The sequence below is a fragment of the Pseudopodoces humilis genome, chromosome 31, assembly GCF_049639895.1.
Source record: "Pseudopodoces humilis isolate 2021_Gansu_Grassland_sample_001 chromosome 31, ASM4963989v1, whole genome shotgun sequence".
Lineage (NCBI taxonomy): Eukaryota > Metazoa > Chordata > Aves > Passeriformes > Paridae > Pseudopodoces > Pseudopodoces humilis.
In genome coordinates this window covers 2,911,532-2,930,508 of record NC_142230.1, presented here as the reverse complement: position 1 = coordinate 2,930,508, position 18,977 = coordinate 2,911,532, and the positions used below count along the sequence as shown (strand labels likewise).

The 18,977-nt window shown below is 67.9% G+C and overlaps 2 protein-coding genes across 2 annotated transcripts; both read right to left on the bottom strand.

Moving 5' to 3' along the window:
• Positions 1–1,431: 1,431 nt before the first annotated feature.
• Positions 1,432–14,516, bottom strand: NECTIN4 (nectin cell adhesion molecule 4). Its single transcript, XM_088068549.1, has 9 exons — positions 14,304–14,516; positions 11,075–11,419; positions 9,873–10,163; positions 8,930–9,044; positions 7,511–7,674; positions 5,685–5,832; positions 4,784–4,862; positions 3,421–3,570; positions 1,432–2,751 (listed from the first exon to the last, which is right to left on the bottom strand). Exons 1-9 carry the CDS (start codon positions 14,368–14,370, stop codon positions 2,482–2,484), a joined length of 1,629 nt encoding a protein of 542 aa, XP_087924675.1. The 5' UTR covers positions 14,371–14,516; the 3' UTR covers positions 1,432–2,481.
• Positions 14,517–15,386: 870 nt separating this feature from the next.
• On the bottom strand, positions 15,387–18,910 carry LIM2 (lens intrinsic membrane protein 2). The gene is made up of 5 exons (XM_088068576.1): positions 18,139–18,910; positions 17,501–17,671; positions 17,107–17,247; positions 16,836–16,970; positions 15,387–15,627 (listed from the first exon to the last, which is right to left on the bottom strand). The coding sequence occupies exons 1-5, from the start codon at positions 18,503–18,505 to the stop codon at positions 15,560–15,562; spliced, it is 882 nt and encodes a 293-aa protein (XP_087924702.1). The 5' UTR covers positions 18,506–18,910; the 3' UTR covers positions 15,387–15,559.
• Positions 18,911–18,977: the final 67 nt, after the last annotated feature.

The window sequence follows — 18,977 nt, the reverse complement described above, 5'->3', positions numbered from 1 at the left end:
TGGCACGCCCCTGCTCACGCTCACACGCCTGGGCCTCGCTCTCGCACACTCCCGTGCACACCTGCGCGAGCGTGCGACGGCTCAGGCGGCTTGCACGCCCTCGTTCACGCTCACACACGCCCTGGGGCTCGCAGCCACGCTCGCACACTCGCCACACGCTCACCGGCCGTTGCACACGCATTTGCACGCCCTTTCACAGGGCCCCGAGCGCTCTTGCACGCTTCCTCACCCTCCCTCGTGGGCAGCCGTGGTGGTTTGCACGCCCCCTTGCACACTCCTGGTGTGGTTTGCACACTCCTGGTCACCCTTGCACACTCCTGGTGTCATTTGCACACTCCTGGTCACCCTTGCACACCCCCTTGCACACACAGGAGTGTTCCCGTTCGCCTTTGCACACTCCTGGTGTGGTTTGCACACCCCTGTTCACCCTTGCACGCCCCCTTGCACACTCTTTCCCGCCCTTGCACACCCCCTTGCACACCTCTGTTCACCTTTGCACACTCCTGGTGTGGTTTGCACACTCCTGTTCCCATTTGCACACCCCTGTTCACCCTTGCACACCTCCTTGCACACTCCCGGCGTGGTTTGCACACTCCTGTTCACACTCCTGTTCCCATTTGCACATTCCTGGCGTGGTTTGCACACTCCTGTTCACACTCCTGTTCCCATTTGCACACTCCCGGTGTGGTTTGCACACTCCTGTTCACACTCCTGTTCCCATTTGCACACCCCTGTTCACCCTTGCACGCTCTTTCCCGCCCTTGCACACTCCCCTGCCCCCTCCAGCCCACCTGCACCCCCAGCCCCGCCCCAGACGCTCCGCCCTTGCACCCACAGTGCCACCCCCGTGTCACCCCCGTGTCACCCACCTGTCACCCACCTGTCACCTCCGTGTCACCCACCTGTCACCTCCGTGTCACCCACCTGTCACCCACCTGTCACCTACGTGTTTCAGTGTCACCCGTGTGCCACCCCCGTGTCTCCGTGTCACCCCCGTGTCACTGCACGTTACCCGTGTCACCTACACGTCTCAGTGTCACCACTGTGCCACCTGTCTCACCCCCGTGTCCCCCCCGTGTCCCCCCCGTGTCCCCCCCGTGTCCCTCCCCGTGTCCCCCCATGTCCCCTGTGTCCCCCCGTGTCCCCCGTGTCCCCCGTGTCCCCCCCCGTGTCCCCCGTGTCCCCCCCGTGTCCCCCCCGTGTCCCCCCTGTCCCCCGTGTCCCCCCGTGTCCCCCGTGTCCCCCCCGTGTCCCCAAGCTGTCACACTCGTGCCCAGCCCCGTGTCCCCCCGTGTCCCCCCTGTCCCCCCGTGTCCCCAAGCTGTCACACTCGTGCCCAGCCCCGTGTCCCCCGTGTCCCCCCGTGTCCCCCCCGTGTCCCCCCTGTCCCCCCGTGTCCCCCCTGTCCCCCGTGTCCCCAAGCTGTCACACTCGTGCCCAGCCCCGCGGGGTGTTTATTTACAGGGTCTATACACGGCTGTACAGCCCCTCCCCCAGCCCGGGGGGGAGGGGACACGGCTGTCCCCACTGCCACCACAGTCCCGGGGGGGTCGGGGGGACACGGGGGCTCCTGCCCCGCTCGGTCCTGGGAGGTTTGGGGAGTCCTGGGGGGTCCCCGATGTCACCACGAGTGTCCCCAGCCCGGGGTTGGGTGGCACCTGGGGACAGAATTTGTCCTGGGGCTTGATGATGTCCTCAAGCCTGTGATGGCAGGGAGGTGGCACTTGGGGACCAGAGTCCATCCTTGACCCCACAGCAGCAGGGAGGGGACACTTGGGGACAGGAGCATGTCCTGGAGCTCAGTGCTGTCCCCAAGCCAGTGACAGCAGGGAAGTGGCACCTGGGGACAGGAGCTTGTCCTGGGGTTTGTCCCCGGGCCTGTGATGGCAGGGAGGTGGCACTTGGGGACCAGAGTCCACCCCTGACCCCACACCACGAGGGAGGGGACACTTGGGGACAGGAGCATGTCCTGGAGCTCAGCGGTGTCCCCAGGCCTGTGCCAGCAGCAAGGTGACACCTGGGAACCGAAGCTGGTCCTTGACCCCACACAAGGAGGGAGGTGACATTTGAGGACCAGAGCATGTCCTGGCACTTGGTGGTGTCCCCAGCTCCATGTGCCATCAGGGAGGTGGCACCTGGGGACCAGAGCACATCCAGGGGCGCCATGTGTGTCCCCAAGCCTGTGCCAGCAGCAAGGTGACACTTGGGGACCGAAGAATGTCCTGGGGCTTGGTGGTGTCCCCAACTCCATGTGCCAGCAGGGAGGTGACACTTGGGGACCAGAGTCTTTGCTTGACCCCACACCAGCAGCGAGGTGACAGCCAGGGACCGCAGCCAGTCCTGGGGCACTGTCCTTGTCCCCAACCCCACACCAGCAGCGAGGTGACACCCGGGGACCGGAGCGGCGGGGGCAGAGCCGGGCGGGCGCGGGGGGCGCTGGCTGTCCCCTGGCTGTCCCCAGGTGTCCCCTCGGTGCCTGGCTCACACCAGGTGGCCGCGGCCGTTGATGTAGATGCCGTTGGAGCTGGGTTTGGCCTGCAGCATCCCGTTCTCCTGCACGAAGTGCGTCATGGCCTGCTTGATGGGGTCCCCCCCGCCGCCCCCTTCCTCCTCCTCCTCCTTGGGCTCCTTCCCGCCGGGGGCTGGCGGCGCTGGCGCCGAGACAACGGGGACAACGGGGACGTCCGTCTGCGTCTCGATCTCCCGCACCGTGGAGAGCGTGGAGTAACTGCGGCCCTCGGGCTCCTCGCTCTGGGGACAAGGGACGCGTCAGGGGTGCCACCGGGATTGGTGGGGACACAGGGACCAGTGGGGACATGGAGACCATGGGGACATGAGCACTGTGGGGACATGGAGACCGTGGGGACATGAGCACTGTGGGGACATGGAGACCATGGGGACACAGGGACCAGTGGGGACATGGAGACCATGGGGACATGAGCACTGTGGGGACATGGAGACCATGGGGACACAGGGACCAGTGGGGACATGAGCACCATGGGGACATAGGGACCAATGGGGACCAGTGGGGACATGGGGACTGATAGGGACACAGGGACCAGTGGGGACATGGGCACCATGGGGACATGGAGACTGTGGGGACATGGGGACCAGTGGGGACATGAGGACCCATGGGGGACACGGGGACCCATGGGGACACAGGCACTGCTGGGGACATGGGGACCAATGGGGACACAGGGACCAGTGGGGACATGGGGACACCACAGGGACACGGGCCCTGATCAGAACAAGGGCACGGACAGCGACACCAATGGGGACATGGGCATGACCAGGTGACACGGGCCTCACTGGGGACATGGACACCACCAGGTGACACGGGCAGTGTGGGGGACAGGAGTGTCACTGGGCACAGGGACACCCCCAGGAACACGGTGACCCTTGGTGTCCCCCGTGTCTCACCATGGCGGAGCAGATGCTGGTGCCACGCAGGCTGTCCCCCCTGAGGCTGTCCCCTCTGAGGCTGTCCCCTCGCAGGCTGTCCCCTCGCAGGCTGTCCCCTCGCAGGCTGCCCTGGCGACTCTCTGTCCGCAGCTGCAACGTCTCCTCCAGCTGGGACAGTCTGGTCAGCGCCCAGGACACCCCTGGACAACCCCCGGACACCACCCGGACACCACCTGGACACCCCATGGACATCCCTGGACACCCCACGGACACCCCATGGATGTCACATGGACACCACATGGACATCACAGGGACATCACATGGACATCACAGGGACATCACATGGACATCACAGGGACATCACATGGACACAACATGGACATCCCACAATCTGACCCCATGGACACCCCACAGACACCCCATGGACACCCCATGGACATCCCATGGACACCCCATGGACATCACATGGACACCACATGGACATCATATGGACACCCCACAGATATCACGTGGACATCATATGGACATCATGTGAACATCATGTGGACATCACATGGACACGCCATCCCATGGACACCCCATGGACATCACATGGACACCACATGGACACAACATGGACATCCCACAGTCTGACCCCATGGACACCCCACGGACACCCCATGAACACCCCATGGACATCACATGGACATCATGTGGACATCACATGGACACAACATGGACATCCCACAATCTGACCCCATGGACACCCCACAGACACCCCATGGACACCCCATGGACATCCCATGGACACCCCATGGACATCACATGGACACCACATGGACATCATATGAACACCCCACAGATATCACGTGGACATCATATGGACATCATGTGAACATCATGTGGACATCACATGGACACGCCATCCCATGGACACCCCATGGACATCACATGGACACCACATGGACACAACATGGACATCCCACAGTCTGACCCCATGGACACCCCACGGACACCCCATGAACACCCCATGGACATCACATGGACATCATGTGGACATCACATGGACACAACATGGACATCCCACAATCTGACCCCATGGACACCCCACAGACATCACATGGACATCACATGGACATCACAGGGACATCACACGGATACGCCATGCCATGGACACCCCATGGACACAACCTGGACATCCCACAGTCTGACCCCATGGACATCCCATGGACACCCCACAGACATCCCGTGGACATCCCATGGACATCACATGGACATCACATGGACATGCCATGCCATGGACACCCCATGGACACCCCACGGTCCAGCCCAAGACCAAGTCCCAGCCCCCCAAGCCCCATCCCATGGGGCCCCCCGAGGACCCCAATCTCCGTGTCCCCACCTGTGCCCGGGGGTCACTGCTGTGGCTGGAGTGGAGCCTCCGGATGGAATTTTCCCGGGTCAGCGTCAGCTCCTCCTCGCTGGGGACACGGGGGACACTCAGCAGGGTCCCCATGTCCCCACTGTGTCCCCACGTGTCCTGCTGTGTCCTTCTGTGTCTCTGCCATGTCCCCTCATGGCCCCTTTGCGTTCCACATCCCCTGTGTCCCCTGTGTCCTCCCTTGTCCCCTGTGTCCCCCTTGTCCCTGTGTCCCCCTTGTCCCTGTGTCCCCCTTGTCCCCTGTGTCCCCCATGACCCTGTGTCCCCCTTGTCCCCTGTGTCCCCGATGTCCCTGTGTCCTCCCTTGTCCCCTGTGTCCCCCTTGTCCCCTGTGTCCCCCATGTCCCTGTGTCCTCCCTTGTCCCCTGTGTCTCCCATGTCCCTGTGTCCCCCTTGTCCCCTGTGTCCCCCATGTCCCCCCGTGTCCCCCTTGTCCCCTGTGTCCCCCATGTCCCTGTGTCCCCCTTGTCCCTGTGTCCCCCATGTCCCTCATGTCCTGCCATGTCCTCTGTGTCTATCCCATGTCCCCATCATGCCCCCTACATCCCCATGTGTCCCCCGTGTCCCCATGTCCATCCTGTCTCCTACTGACCCTTGTCCCCCATGTCCCCCCGTGTCTCCATGTCCCCACGTGTCTCCATGTCCCCCCATGTCCCTCATGTCCCTCCATGTCCCCGTGTCCCCCTGTCCCCATGTCCATCCTGTCTCCCACTGACCCTTGTCCCCCATGTCCCCCATGTCCCCCCGTGTCCCTCCATGTCCCCATGTGTCCCCATGTCAATCCTGTCTCCCACTGACCCACGTCCCCATGTCCCCCCATGTCCCCCCGTGTCCCCCCGTGTCCCCGTGTCCCCTCCCTTACTACTTCTCGGAGATGCGCTGTGTCTTGCGTTTGTGGTACAGGGTCATGACCACGACGACGATGACGAGGACACAGAGCAGGACGGCGGCGATCACCCCGACCACCACCACCGAGGCCGACACCAGGTCCACGCGGCGCACGGGGTCCTCTGCGGGCACCCCGCGAGGTCAGGGGACACCCCAAACCGGGGGAACACCCCATGGGGGTCAGGGGACACCCCAAACCGGGGGAACACCCCATGGGGGTCAGGGGACACCCCAAACCAGGGGGACACCCCAAACCAAGGGGGACACCCCATGGGGGTCAGGGGACACCCCAAAGAGGTTCAGGGGACACCTCAAATAGAGGAGAGACCTCAAAAGGGGGAAACGCCCCAAAGAAGGTCAAGGGAACCCCCAAAGCAGGGGGAAATCCCAAAAGGGGTCAGGGGGACACCCCAAAGAGGGGGAGACCTCAAAAAGGGTCGGGGGACACCCCAAAGAGACAGCAGACCTCAGAGAGGGTCAGGGGGACACCCCAAAGAGACAGCAGACCTCAGAGAGGGTCAGGGGGACACCCCAAGTGGGGAACACCTCAAAGTGGGGACACCCCAAGGGGGCTGGGGGGGACAACCCAACAAGGATTGTGGGGACAACCCAAAGAGAGAGAAACCCGAGGTGGGAAGAGAATGGGGGGGAGATGGGGTGGACAGGTGGGTGAGGGGACAGAGGGACAGGTGAGGGGACAGAAGGGACAGGTGAGGGGACAGAGGGACAGGTGAGGGGACAGAGGGGCAGGTGAGGGGACAGAGGGACAGGTGAGGGGACAGAAAGGTGGGTGAGGGGACAGAGGGGACAGGTGAGGGGACAGAGGGGACAGGTGAGGGGACAGAGGGACAGGTGAGGGGACAGAGGGGCAGGTGAGGGGACAGAGGGGACAGGTGAGGGGACAGAGGGGACAGGTGAGGGGACAGAGGGGCAGGTGAGGGGACAGAGGGACAGGTGAGGGGACAGAAAGGTGGGTGAGGGGACAGAGGGGCAGGTGAGGGGACAGAGGGGACAGGTGAGGGGACAGAGGGGACAGGTTAGGGGACAGAGGGGCAGGTGAGGGGACAGAAGGGCAGGTGAGGGGACAGAGGGGACAGGTGAGGGGACAGAGGGGACAGGTTAGGGGACAGAGGGGCAGGTGAGGGGACAGAAGGGCAGGTGAGGGGACAGAGGGGCAGGTGAGGGGACAGAGGGGCAGGTGAGGGGACAGAAAGGCGGATGAGGGGACAGAAAGGTGGGTGAGGGGACAGAGGGGCAGGTGAGGGGACAGAAAGGTGGGTGAGGGGACAGAAAGGTGGGTGAGGGGACAGAAAGGTGGGTGAGGGGACAGAGGGGCAGGTGAGGGGACAGAGGGGCAGGTGAGGGGACGGAAGGGAGGGTGAGCAGGCAGTGAGTAAAGCAGGGGTGGATGAGCACACGATGAGTGGACGGGCGTGGAAGAGGGATGGACGTGGGTGGGACGGGCACAGGGTGGGAGGAGCGGAGGAGGGAGGGACGGATGGGTGGAGGGACAGATGGACAGGTAGGGGGATGGACAGGTGGATGAATGGACAGACGGGTGGACAAGCAGACGAATGAATGGGTGGGTGGATGGATGGGCGGACAGACGGACGGATGGACAGATGAGTGGATGAATGGATGGACAGATGAGCGGATGGACAAGTGGATGGTCGGATGAACGGACAGACAGACGGACATTCAGACAGATGGAGAAACCAAGCCCAGCATTCCCCTCACCACCCCCTCTCCCTTCTGCCACCCCCCAGCCCTCGGAGGTGTCCCCACTGTCCCTGTCCCCACCTGTGGCGCGTCCCCGGATGCTGACGTTGGCCCGGGCCTCCTTGGCGGCCACGCGGTTGGACACTCGGCACACGTAGTCACCGGCGTCGGCCACGGCCAGCGGCCGCTGGAAAAGCAGCGTGTCCCCCTTGGCCCTGACCCCCGCGGGCAGCGGAGCGTCCACCCTGCGGGGACACCCGGCTGTCAGACCCTGGGGACAGCTCCCGGGGACAGCCTCGGGTCACAGCCCCCAGTCACAGCCCCCGGTCACAGCCCCCGGTCACAGCTCCCGGGGACAGCTCCCGGTGACAGCCTCGGGTCACAGCCCCCAGTCACAGCCCCCGGTCACAGCTCCCGGTGACAGTCCCCGGTCACAGCCCCCGGTCACAGCTCCAGGTGACAGTCCCCGGTCACAGCTCCCGGTGACAGTCCCCGGTCACAGCCCCTGGTCACAGCTCCCGGTGACAGTCCCCGGGGACAGCTCCTGGGGACAGTCCCCAGTCACAGCCCCCGTGTCAGCCCCCCGTCCCACCCTCAGTGACACCCCCCGGTTACAGCTCCCAGTCACAGTCCCCGGTGACAGCTCCTGGTGACAGCCCCCGGTCACACCCTCAGTGTCAGCCCCCGGTCACACCCTCAGTGACACCCCCGGTGACACCCCCGGTGACACCCGCTGCCTGCCCGTGCGGGTGCGGGCTGCCGGCGGTGGCGGCGGTGGCATCAAAGGCGGCGGTGCCGGTTCCCACGGGTGACGCCCAGCCGGGCACCGCGGGGCCTGTCCGGGCACGCGGCACTGCCGGGCACAGCCACGGCGGCACCGGGGACGGGCGGGGACACCGGGGGGACCGGCGGGGGCACCGGGGGGGACGGGCGGGGACACCGGGGGGGACAGGCGGGGACACCGGGGGGGACGGGCGGGGACACGGGGGGGACACGGGGGGACGGGCGGGGGCGAGGAATTTGGGGAGTGGGGAGATGTGGCAGGACCATACCAGGGACGGGGGGACACAGCGGGGACAGGGGGGACACGGTGGGGACGTCGGCACGCGCAGAGGGCCCAGGAGCAGGAGGATGTGGCAGGGACAAGGGACACTGTAGGGACATGGGGACACAACAGGGACATGGGGGACACGGCCCAGGAGCAGGAGGATGTGGCAGGGACAGGGGATGTGGCAGGGACAGGGGGACACGGCAGGGACAGGGGGACACGGCAGGGACACAGCAGGGCCGTGGGACATGGCCAGGACGTGGCCACAGTCAGGGGGACACAGTGGGGACAAAGCTGGGGCAGGGGACACCACAAGGACACGAACACGCTCCAGACCCTGGTGGCGACACAGGCGTGCTCTGGGGACACAGGGGGACACGGGCGAGGGGACCCAGGGCAGGGTGCCATGGGGGGGGGTGACAGGAGGTGACAGGAGGTGACAGTGGCCTCACCGTGTCCAGTTGTAGGTCGGGGGGGGGTTGCCATCCCCCAGGCAGGTCAGCGCCGCCCCCTCCATCCCCTCCTGCCACTCGGCCGTGTGACCCAGCACCGACGCGTCCGACAGGTCTGGGGGACATGGGGACACCGAGGGGACAGTCAGGGGACACCGAGGGGACAGTCAGGGGACAAGGTCCCGCCGCCCCACTGTGCCCCCCATGGCTAAGGTGTCCCCCCCGAGTCCTTCATCCTCCCCATGCCCAATGCGCCACCCTCGGTGTCCCCAAGGTCCTCCATGGCAGTGTCCCCCGGTGTCACCTGTGTCATCCATGTCCCCAACACCCTCCAGCTGCCCAGTGTCCCCAATGTCCCCAATGTCCCTCAGCTCCCCACCATGTCACCAATGCCCCCCTCACCCTCCACGTCCCCTGAGCCCAGGATGTCCTCCATGTCCCCAGGGTCCCCTGTGTCCCCAACACCCTCCATGTCCCCATTGTCCTCCACAGACCCCATGTCCCCAACACTCCCTCCGTCCCCAACACCCTCCATGTCCCAAACACCCATCACACCCCATGTCCCCTGCCACCCCCCATGTCCCCAATGCCACCCCACATCCCTCGTGCTCTCCACACTCCCCATGTCCCCAACACCCTCCATGTCCCCAACACCCTCCGTGTCCCCAGTGCTCTCCATGTCCCCAACACCCTCCATGTCCCCAACACCCTCCATGTCCCCAACACCCTCCATGTCCCCAGTGCTCTCCATGTCCCCAGTGCTCTCCATGTCCCCAACACCCTCCGTGTCCCCAACACCCTCCATGTCCCCAGTGCTCTCCATGTCCCCAGTGCTCTCCATGTCCCCAACACCCTCCGTGTCCCCAATGCCACCCACACCCCCCCACACCCCCCCACACACCCCCCGTGTCCCCCCGCCCCCCGGCGGTGCCCGGTGGCGCACAGGCGACGCTGAGCAGGTGCGTGATCCTCTTCTCGTGGCGCAGGCCGGGGTGTGCCACCACGCAGGTGAGGCTCTTGCCGTTCATGCTGCGCCCGGGCACCAGGAAGAACTCGCTGGTGACCGAGGCCGAGCGCGCGTGGGCCGAGCGCCGCGTGGCGTTGGTGCCGCGCACCTCGGTCTCCCAGCGCACCGACGGCACCGGGCTGCCCTCGGCCGTGCACGACGCCGCCAGCGTCCGGCCCTGGCCCTCCTCCAGCGGCGGGCCCGGGTTCAGGATGGGCAGCGGTGGCACTGCGGAGGGGACAGGGCGGTGGGGACGTCGGTGATGGTGACGGAGCGGGCGGTGTGGCACCGGGTGTGTGCCGTGTCCTTTGTGAGCCTTCGATGGCCCCCATGGCACCAGCGCCCCTTGTGTCCCCTGTGCCCTCCACTCACCGCATGTCCCCAGTGTCCCCCATGTCCCCAAGGTGTCCTGTCCCCAGTGTCCTCCATGTCCCCAAAGTGTCCCATCCCCAGTGTCCCCATGTGCCTCATGTCTCCTGTGTCCCATGTCCCTGCGTCCTGTGTCCCATGTCCCCCGTGTCCCCCGTCCCCCATGTCCCCTGTGTGCCCTGTGCCCCATGTCCCCCATGTCCCCCATGTGCCTCATGTCCCCCATGTGCCTCATGTCCCCTGTATCTGTGTCCCATGTCCCCTCTATCCCCATGTGCCTCATGTCCCCCAAGTCCCCTGTGTCCCCCATGCCCCATGTCCTCCATGTCCCCTGTTCCCCGTGTCTCCCATGTCCCCGTGTCCCTGTCCCCCATCCCCCTGTCCCCTATGTCCCCGTCCCCACATCCCTGTCCCTATGTCCCCATCCCCGCTGTCCCCATGTCCCTGTCCCCGCTGTCCCCGTGTCCCTGTCCCTGCTGTCCCCGCTGTCCCCATGTCCCTGTCCCTGCTGTCCCCGCTGTCCCCGTGTCCCTGTCCCTGCTGTCCCCGCTGTCCCCGTGTCCCTGTCCCCGTGTCCCTGTCCCTGCTGTCCCCGTGTCCCTGTCCCTGCTGTCCCCGTGTCCCTGTCCCTGCTGTCCCCGCTGTCCCCGTGTCCCTGTCCCCGTGTCCCTGTCCCCGTGTCCCTGTCCCTGCTGTCCCCGCTGTCCCCGTGTCCCTGTCCCCGTGTCCCTGTCCCCGCTGTCCCCGCTGTCCCCGTGTCCCCAGCTCACCCAGCACCCTGAGCGTGAGCCGCCCCTCGAAGTTGCCCATGGGGAAGGTGATGAGGTGGCACTCGTAGTCGCCCTCGTCGCCCTGCACGGCGTTGCGCAGGAGGATGTCGCCGTCCTCCAGGCCGCCGTGGCCGTGGCGCAGGACGCGGCCCGCGAAGGGCTCCTGGACGTGCTCGCCGTGCTGCGGGTCCAGCACGGCCACCTCGGCCCCCGCGCCCGCGCCGCGCTTCAGCCACGTCACCTGCACCACCTGCTCCTGCTCCTGCGCCCGGTACCGGCACGGCAGCACCACGTCCTGCCCCAGCACCGCCGTCACGCTGCGCGGCACCTCCACGCGGCCCCCGCCTGCGGGACACGGGACACCTGAGAGGGACACCTGGGACACCTGGGAATGACACCTGGGGCACCTGGGAGTGACACCTGGGACACCTGGGGCACCTGGGAGTGACACCTGGGACACCTGGGACACCTGGGAGTGACACCTGGGGCACCTGGGGCACCTGAGAGTGACACCTGGGACACCTGGGAGTGACACCTGGGACACCTGAGTTGGACACCCGAGTGTGGGTACAGGCACCTCCACACGGCCCCCACCTGCGGGACACGGGACACCTGAGAGGGACACCTGGGACACCATGGACACCTGGGAGTGACACCTGGGACACCTGAGTGTGACACCTGGGGCACCTGGGACACCTGAGAGTGACACCTGGGGCACCTGGGACACCCGAGTGGGACACCTGGGACACCTGAGAGGGACACCTGGGGCACTTGAGAGGGACATCTGGGGCACCCGAGTGTGACACCTAGGACACCTGGGACACCTGGAACACCTGGGTGGGACACCTGAGAGTGACACCCGACTGTGGGTACAGGCACCTCCACCTGGCTCCCACCTGCAGGACATGGGGGGGACATGGGGGCACCTCTGTGTGGCCCCTGTGTCACCTGTGGGCACCAGGTGTGATAGCGAGGGTGTGAGACCACCCCTGAGCACACCTGGGCACACCTGGCACACCTGCACGGGGCTCGGGAACACCTGGGCACACTCACACACACCTGGGCACACCTGCAGGATTTGGGGTGTGGGATTTGGGGTGCAGTGTTTGGGGTGCAGGATTTGGGGTGAGGGATTTGGGGAGAAAGTTTGGGGGCTGATCGGAAGGGGCTGAGGTGCATTTTGGGGGTGCATTTTTGGGGCTGCATTTTTGGGGCTGCATTTTGGGGGTGCATTTTTGGGGCTGCATTTTTGGGGCTGCATTTTTGGGGCTGCAGTTTCGGAGACCGGCTGAGGTTTTTTTGGGGGGCAGGTTTGCGGCTGTGAATTTGGGGTGCAGGATTCCATCAGCGGGTTTGGGGGAGCTGATGGAGTGGGCGAGGTTTGGGGGTGGATTTTTGGGGGGGCAATTTTGGGGGTGCGTTTTTTTGGGGGGGGGGCGTGTCCCGCAGCTTTGGGGGCGTGCCCCGCCCCGCCGCCGCCGCCAGAAGCGGCCGGGCCGGCCCGTCCAGCCCAACCGGCCGGGACGGATCCCGCGCTGCCGCCCCCGCAGAGCCCCCCGGGGGATCCCCAAAATCCCCTCCCCCATCCCAACCCCCCCCGAAGGACCCCCCGACTCATTAGCCTCATTAGCCCCTTCATTAATTGCGCCCGCCGCCCGCGCGTGCCTCAGTTTCCCCCAGAGCGCCCGCAGAGCCAACGGGGAGGTTGGGGGCGGGAGGGGGGGGGGGGGGTCTCTGGGGGGGTCCGGGGGGGTCCCGCGGGGGTCGCGGCGGCAGCGGCGGGGCGGGGGGCGGTTCTGGGGTTCCGTGGGGAGGTTCCCCCCTCGCGGCGTCCCCCCCCAGCGGGGCCCGAGCGCGTGGGAACCGGCGCGGGGAACCGGCTGAACCGGCCCCGCGGCCCCCACGCCCCGGCCGCGCGCGGGGGGGGGGCGGGGGGGGCCAAAACAGCCCCGGCAACGGGGACCGGGGGAGTCCCGGGGGCTGGGGGGGGGGGGGGGGGGGCCCCACAATAACCCCCGGGGGGGGGCCCCCCGAGGGGCGGGGTTTTTTCCCCACGGGGACGCGCGCGCACGTGGGGGGTCACCCCCTGTCCCCTCACCCCTCGCGTGGGGGGGGGGGACACACGCACGCACGCACGGACGGACGGACGGACACCCCCCCCTTCCTTCCCCACCCCAAAAAAGTCGCTCACGCGCGCGTGGGAACCCCCCGCACCCCGGGGGGAACCCCACGCCCCCGCGGGGCTCCTGCGGCGCCCCCCCCCCCCCGAGCCCCCAACGTGGGGGGCGAGTCCCGCGTGGGGAGTGGGGGGGGGGCGGCACCCCCCAGAGCGACCCGCGGGGGTGGGGGGTGGTCCCCAGCCCGTTCCCACGGCTCCCGAGGGGAAACTGAGGCACGGCGAGAGGCGCAGAGCAGGGGATCACCCCCCCCCCCCATTCCGTGCAGCCCCCTCCCCCATCCTGCGTGGAACAGCTCGCAGGGGGGACCCCCAAAAATGGGCGGGGGGGGGGGGTTTGGGGACAATGGGGGAGGGGCGGGACCCCCCCCGGGCACCCCGGTGTCGCTGTTCCCACGGTTCGTCCGTCCCCAGAGGGGTCCGCGCCCCTAAATGGGGGGTGGGGGAGCGGAGCCCACGCAGAGGGGCGCGGGCGCGCGCCCACGGCCACTCGGGAACGCGCCCACGGCCACTCGGAGCCGCAGGTGCGCGGGGCCGCAGGTGCACAACCGAGCGCGCACACGCGCACGCACACCTGAACACGCACACCTGAACACGCACACCTGAACACGCACACCTGCACACGCGTGTGCGCGCGCCCTCGCCGCTCGTGGGTTCCCCCCCACCCCCCCCCCGGTCTCGCCGCTGCTCCCGGTCCCGGTTTCCTTTTCCCGGTCCCGGTTTCGCCCTCACCGCCCCGGTTTCACTCCCCCCCACCCCCCCACCCCGCCCCGTGGGAGCCGCTCCCCCCACCCCGGTCCCGGTTCGCCCCTCCGGGGGTTGCCGGTGTCCCCCGGGACTTGCCCCTGGCTGTCCCCGGTTCCCTCCCGACACTCGGTGCCGGTTCCCCCCCGCCCGTGGGAGCCGGTGCCGCCGCTGCCATCCCCACCCCCGTCCCGACTGGCAGCCGGGACAGCCGGTGTCTGTCCGTGTCCCGGTCCCGGTGCCTGTCCCGGTGTCTGTCCGTGTCCCGGTCCCGGTCCCGGTGCCCCCCGTGTCCCCCCCGGGCCTTACCGGTAACGCCGAGGAGGAAGGTGAGGAGGAGGACGGGCGCCCCGGGCCGCATCCCGCGGGGGTCCATGCGGAGCGCTCCGGGCTCACGGCGCGCCTCGGCCCCCGGCCAGCACCATCCGGGCCGGACCGGGCCCCACCGGCACCCACCGGGACACCCCGGGACAGCCCGGGCAGAGCCTCCACGGGTCCCTCCGGGCGGTACCGGGCGGAACCGGGAGCCACCGGCAGCCACCGGGACGCACCGGGGGACTCCGGGCTGAGCCTGGCCGGGCCGCGCCGGGCGGGGCCGGGGGGGACCGGGGCCGATCGGGCCGAGCCGGGCCGGTGGCGGCGGAGGGGCCGGTGCTGCTCGGTGCGGGACGGGACAGGGGGGCAGGGGCGGGGCCGGGGGCGGGGCCTGGGGTGGGGGCGGGGCAGGGCGGGGCGGACCGGTCCGGCAGGTCCGGCCGGGGGCGGGGCCGAGGGCGCGGCCTTAAAGCGGCGAAGGCCGCGGGGGGAGCGGTGGGGCCACACCCGGCACGGGGGGAGCGGGGACGGCGGGGGCGCTCCCAGTGCTCCCAGTGACCCCCCCATGTCCCTCCCAGTGACCCCCATGTCCCTCCCAGTGCTCCCAGTGACCCCCCCATCTCCCCCCCAGTGACCCCCATGTCCCTCCCAGTGCTCCCAGTGACCCCCCATGGCACCTCCAGTGCCCCCCATGTCCCTCCCAGTGTTCCCAGTGACCCCCCCATGTTCCTCCCAGTGCTCCCAGTGACCCCCCCATGTCCCTCCCAGTGCTCCCAGTGACCCCCCCATGGCACCCCCAGTGCCCCCCATATCCTCCCAGTGCTCCCAGTGACCCCCCATGGCACCCCCAGTGCCCCCCATATCCTCCCAGTGCTCCCAGTGCCCCTCGTATCCCTCCCAGTCCATTCCCGCCCCTCACCAGTGCTCCCAGTGCCCCCCAAATCCTTCCCATTTGCCCCCCAGTGCCCCCCACCATATCCCAGCTCCTTCCCACACCTGGGGAGGGGGGGCTGGGGGCTGTCACCGACACCCCCAAAAGTTTTGGGATCCCCAAATTCCCGCGGACCCCACGGGGAGTTTGGGGGGGCGGCATTTATTGGCACAGCAAAATGGGTGAAAAAGGGGGGAAAACGGGAAAGGGGAGGGAGGGGGGATCAGCACAGGCCGGACCCAGCTCAGCACAGCAGTGACCACACCCGGGGGACCCCAAAATTGAGGGGGGGAAACGGGGACCCCCCTCCCAGGACCCCTCAGGACTCCCCAACTTCCGAGCTCTGCGGGGACGGATCCTTGGAAGCGGCACAAAGGTGGAAAAGCCCTGGGGGTTGGGGGGTGGGTAAAATATGGGGGGCTTAGGGGGGCGAGGAAGGGATTTGGGAACCCCAAAATTACCCCCAAAAAATGGGGAGGGGGAGGCGAAATCCCACCGACTACAGAGCCCGAGCACAGCTCAGCGCAGGGATGGAGCCCCCAACTCCCGTGACCCCCCAATTCCCCCGACCCACCAATCCCTCTGACCCCAATCCCGAGCCCCCGATCCCGCACCCCAATCCCGCACCCCAATCCCCCTGACCCCAATCCCGAGTCCCCAGTCCCGTACCCCAAATCCCGTACCCCCATTCCTGTACCCCCAACCCCGTACCCCAAATCCCGTACCCCCATTCCTGTACCCACAACCCCGTACCCCAAATCCCATACCCCCCAATCCCGGTCCCCCATTCCTGTACCCCAAATCCCGCACCCCAATCCCGGTCCCCCATTCCCGTACCCACAACCCCGTACCCCAAATCCCGTACCCCCCAATCCCGGTCCCCCATTCCCGTACCCCAATCCCCCTGATCCCAAATCCCCCTGACCCCAATCCCGCACGCCAATCCCCCGCACCCCCAATCCCACACCCCAATCCCGCACCCCCAATCCCCCTGATCCCCAATCCCCCTGATCCCCAATCCCCCTGATCCCCAATCCCCCTGACCCCAATCCCGTACCCCAATCCCTCACCCCCTAATCCCGCACCCCCCAATCCCGCACCCCAGTCCCGCACCCCCATTCCCGTACCCCCAATCCCCCTGACCCCAATCCCGCACCCCAACCCCGCACCCCAATCCCCCTGACCCCAATCCCGCACCCCAATCCCGCACCCCAATTCCCCTGACTCCAATCCCGCACCCCCAATCCCTCACCCCCTAATCCCGCACCCCCCAATCCCGCACCCCAATCCCACACCCCAATCCCACACCCCAATCCCCCTGACCCCAATCCCGTACCCCAATCCCTCACCCCCTAATCCCGCACCCCTTTCCCGCACCCCAATTCCCCTGACTCCAATCCCGCACCCCCAATCCCCCTGATCCCCAATCCCCCTGACCCCAATCCCGTACCCCAATCCCTCACCCCCTAATCCCGCACCCCCCATTCCCGTACCCCCAATCCCCCTGACCCCAATCCCGCACCCCAATCCCCCTGACCCCAATCCCGCACCCCAATCCCGCACCCCAAATCCCGCACCCCCCGTTCCCCCGGTACCTGCCGAGCCCAGCAGCGCCGCGCCCGCCCAGCCCAGCATGGAGGACCAGGAGAAGCTCCAGGAGCTGCGGAGCGGCCCCAGCAGCTCCAGGGTCCCCCCCGAGCCCAGCCCGAGCCCCAGCAGCGCCAGCAGCCCTGGGGGGGCGCGGGGGGCTCAGCCCGGGGGGCTCCGCTCACTGCCGCCCCCCAAATTCTCACCCAGCCGAGCGCCGTCCCCGCTCAGCCCAGCCATGGGGACAGTCCCCAAACCCCCCCGGGTGTCCCCACGTACCCGCCAGCAGCAGGGTGGCCCCGGCCACTCGTGTCCGCGCCCGCCGGCCCCCGCCGGTCCCCACGGACAGGCCCAGGGCGAGACCGGCGGCGGCGGCGACCACCGAGAGCAGCATCAGCACCCGCGTGGCCTCCAGGAGGGCTGGGGAGGGGGACACGGCTTGGGGACACCGCGGGGACACGCGGGGTGACACCCCCCAAATGCCCACCCTGCGTGGGGACACCCGTGGGGACAGCTCTGGGGTCGTGGGTTACTCGCGGGTGGGACCCTCTGGAGGGGAGGGGACACGGGGGACACCCCCAGGGGACGCCGCGGGGTGGGGATTTTGGGGACGGCTCAGTGCAGGGATGGACCCCCCCCCAAATTCCCGCCCTGCTGGAGCCCCCGGGCGTACCTGGGGTGGTGGCGTGGGGGTGGCACTGTCCCCCGAGGCAGCCGTGCCACAGCCCCAGGCTGGCCGTGCCCCCCGGAGCCCGGCGCTGCACCCAGAAATGGGTGGCGGTGGCGGCCACCAGCAGGGCCAGGCCACTGGCCCCGCACAGCAGCCCCCCGGCCACCGGCATCCCTGCGGGGACACGGGGACAGCGTGGGGACACGGGGACAGCGGCAGGGACACGAGGACAGCAGTGGGGACATCTCTGGGGAACGTGGGGACAGCCCTGGGGACATCTCTGAGGGGCACGGGGACAGCGGCAGGGACAGCAGTGGGGACACGGGGAAAGCGTGGGGACAGCGTGGGGACAGCCGTGGGGCTACGTGGGGGGTGGCATCTCCGAGGGATGTTGGGGACACCCATGGGGACATTCCTGGGGTTAGGGGCTACACGGGGGTGGCACCTCTGGGGACACGGGGACCCTCTGCAGAGGAGGGGGACACCGGAAAGGGGACCCAGGGGTGGGGACATCGGGGACACTGGGGGACACCGGGGACGTCGGGGACATTGGGGGACACCGGGGACATTTGGGACATTGGGGGACACTGGGGGACACCGGGGACATTGGGGACATCGGGGACAGCCCCCCCGGCACTCACCCGCCTTCAGCAGCCGCTGTGCCGCTGCCCCATGGCCACCTGTCCCCGTGTCCCCGCGCTGTCCCCCGGGAGGGGACAGGGCCCCTGGCACGTGGCCCTGCCATTGTTGGGGACACAAAGGGGGAAGGCTCTGGGTGGCTGCTGAGGTGGCACGAGCGAGGTGGCACGAGCTTGTCCCCAGCCGGGTGACACCGCGGGGGAGGGGGGACGGCGACACAGACGGGTCCCGACAGCGCCTTGGGGACAGCGGGTGACATCCCCGCGGGCAGGGCCAGCCCGGACCCGGCTGGAGAGGGGACATGGGGACAGCGGGGACACTGGGATGGGACACTGGGGACGTGGGGGACAGCGGGGACACTGGAGACATTGGGGTCAAGGGGACAAGGACACCGGGGACATTGGGGACATGGGGACATGGGGACACTGGGATGTGGAGGACAAAGGGGACACCGGGGGCGGGAGGACACTGCGGACACTGGGGATGGGGACACTGGGGACACACACAGGTGTCAGTGCCCGCGGGCCGGTGGCAGCAGGAGGACAGTGGTGACAATGACGGTGACAATGACGGTGACAATGATGATGATACCGGAGCAGGGGGGACTGCAGGGGGTACCTCGGGGGGGAGGGGGGGGCTGCACCCCCAAATCCTGCAGAGCCCCCCGGGGCCCCCAGGGTGTCCCTGTCACCCCCGTGTCCCACACGAGGTGTCCCCATGTCCCATCCAGGGTGTCCCTGTCGTCCCCCCCCACCAGGGTGTGGCCCCCCCACCCTCTCAGGGTGTTCCTGTCCCCCGATGTCGCAACAGCCCAACCCCACCCCCACCCCATCACCGCCCC

Coding starts and splice junctions, on each gene's coding strand:
- LIM2 (XM_088068576.1), bottom strand. CDS start 18,505: ATGTCTCCAGTGTCCCCGCTGTCCCCCACGTCCCCAGTGTCCCATCCC. Junction 16,971..17,106: donor GGCCACCCTGCTGCTGGCGG/GTACGTGGGGAC, acceptor GCGCCCCCCCAG/GGCTGCTGGCGCTGCTGGGG. Junction 15,628..16,835: donor GGCGCTGCTGGGCTCGGCAG/GTACCGGGGGAA, acceptor CCCAACCCCCAG/GGCTTTTCCACCTTTGTGCC.
- NECTIN4 (XM_088068549.1), bottom strand. CDS start 14,370: ATGGACCCCCGCGGGATGCGGCCCGGGGCGCCCGTCCTCCTCCTCACC. Junction 7,675..8,929: donor CCGACCTACAACTGGACACG/GTGAGGCCACTG, acceptor GTGTCCCCGCAG/GGTGGACGCTCCGCTGCCCG. Junction 3,571..4,783: donor GCAGTGACCCCCGGGCACAG/GTGGGGACACGG, acceptor AGACTGTCCCAG/CTGGAGGAGACGTTGCAGCT.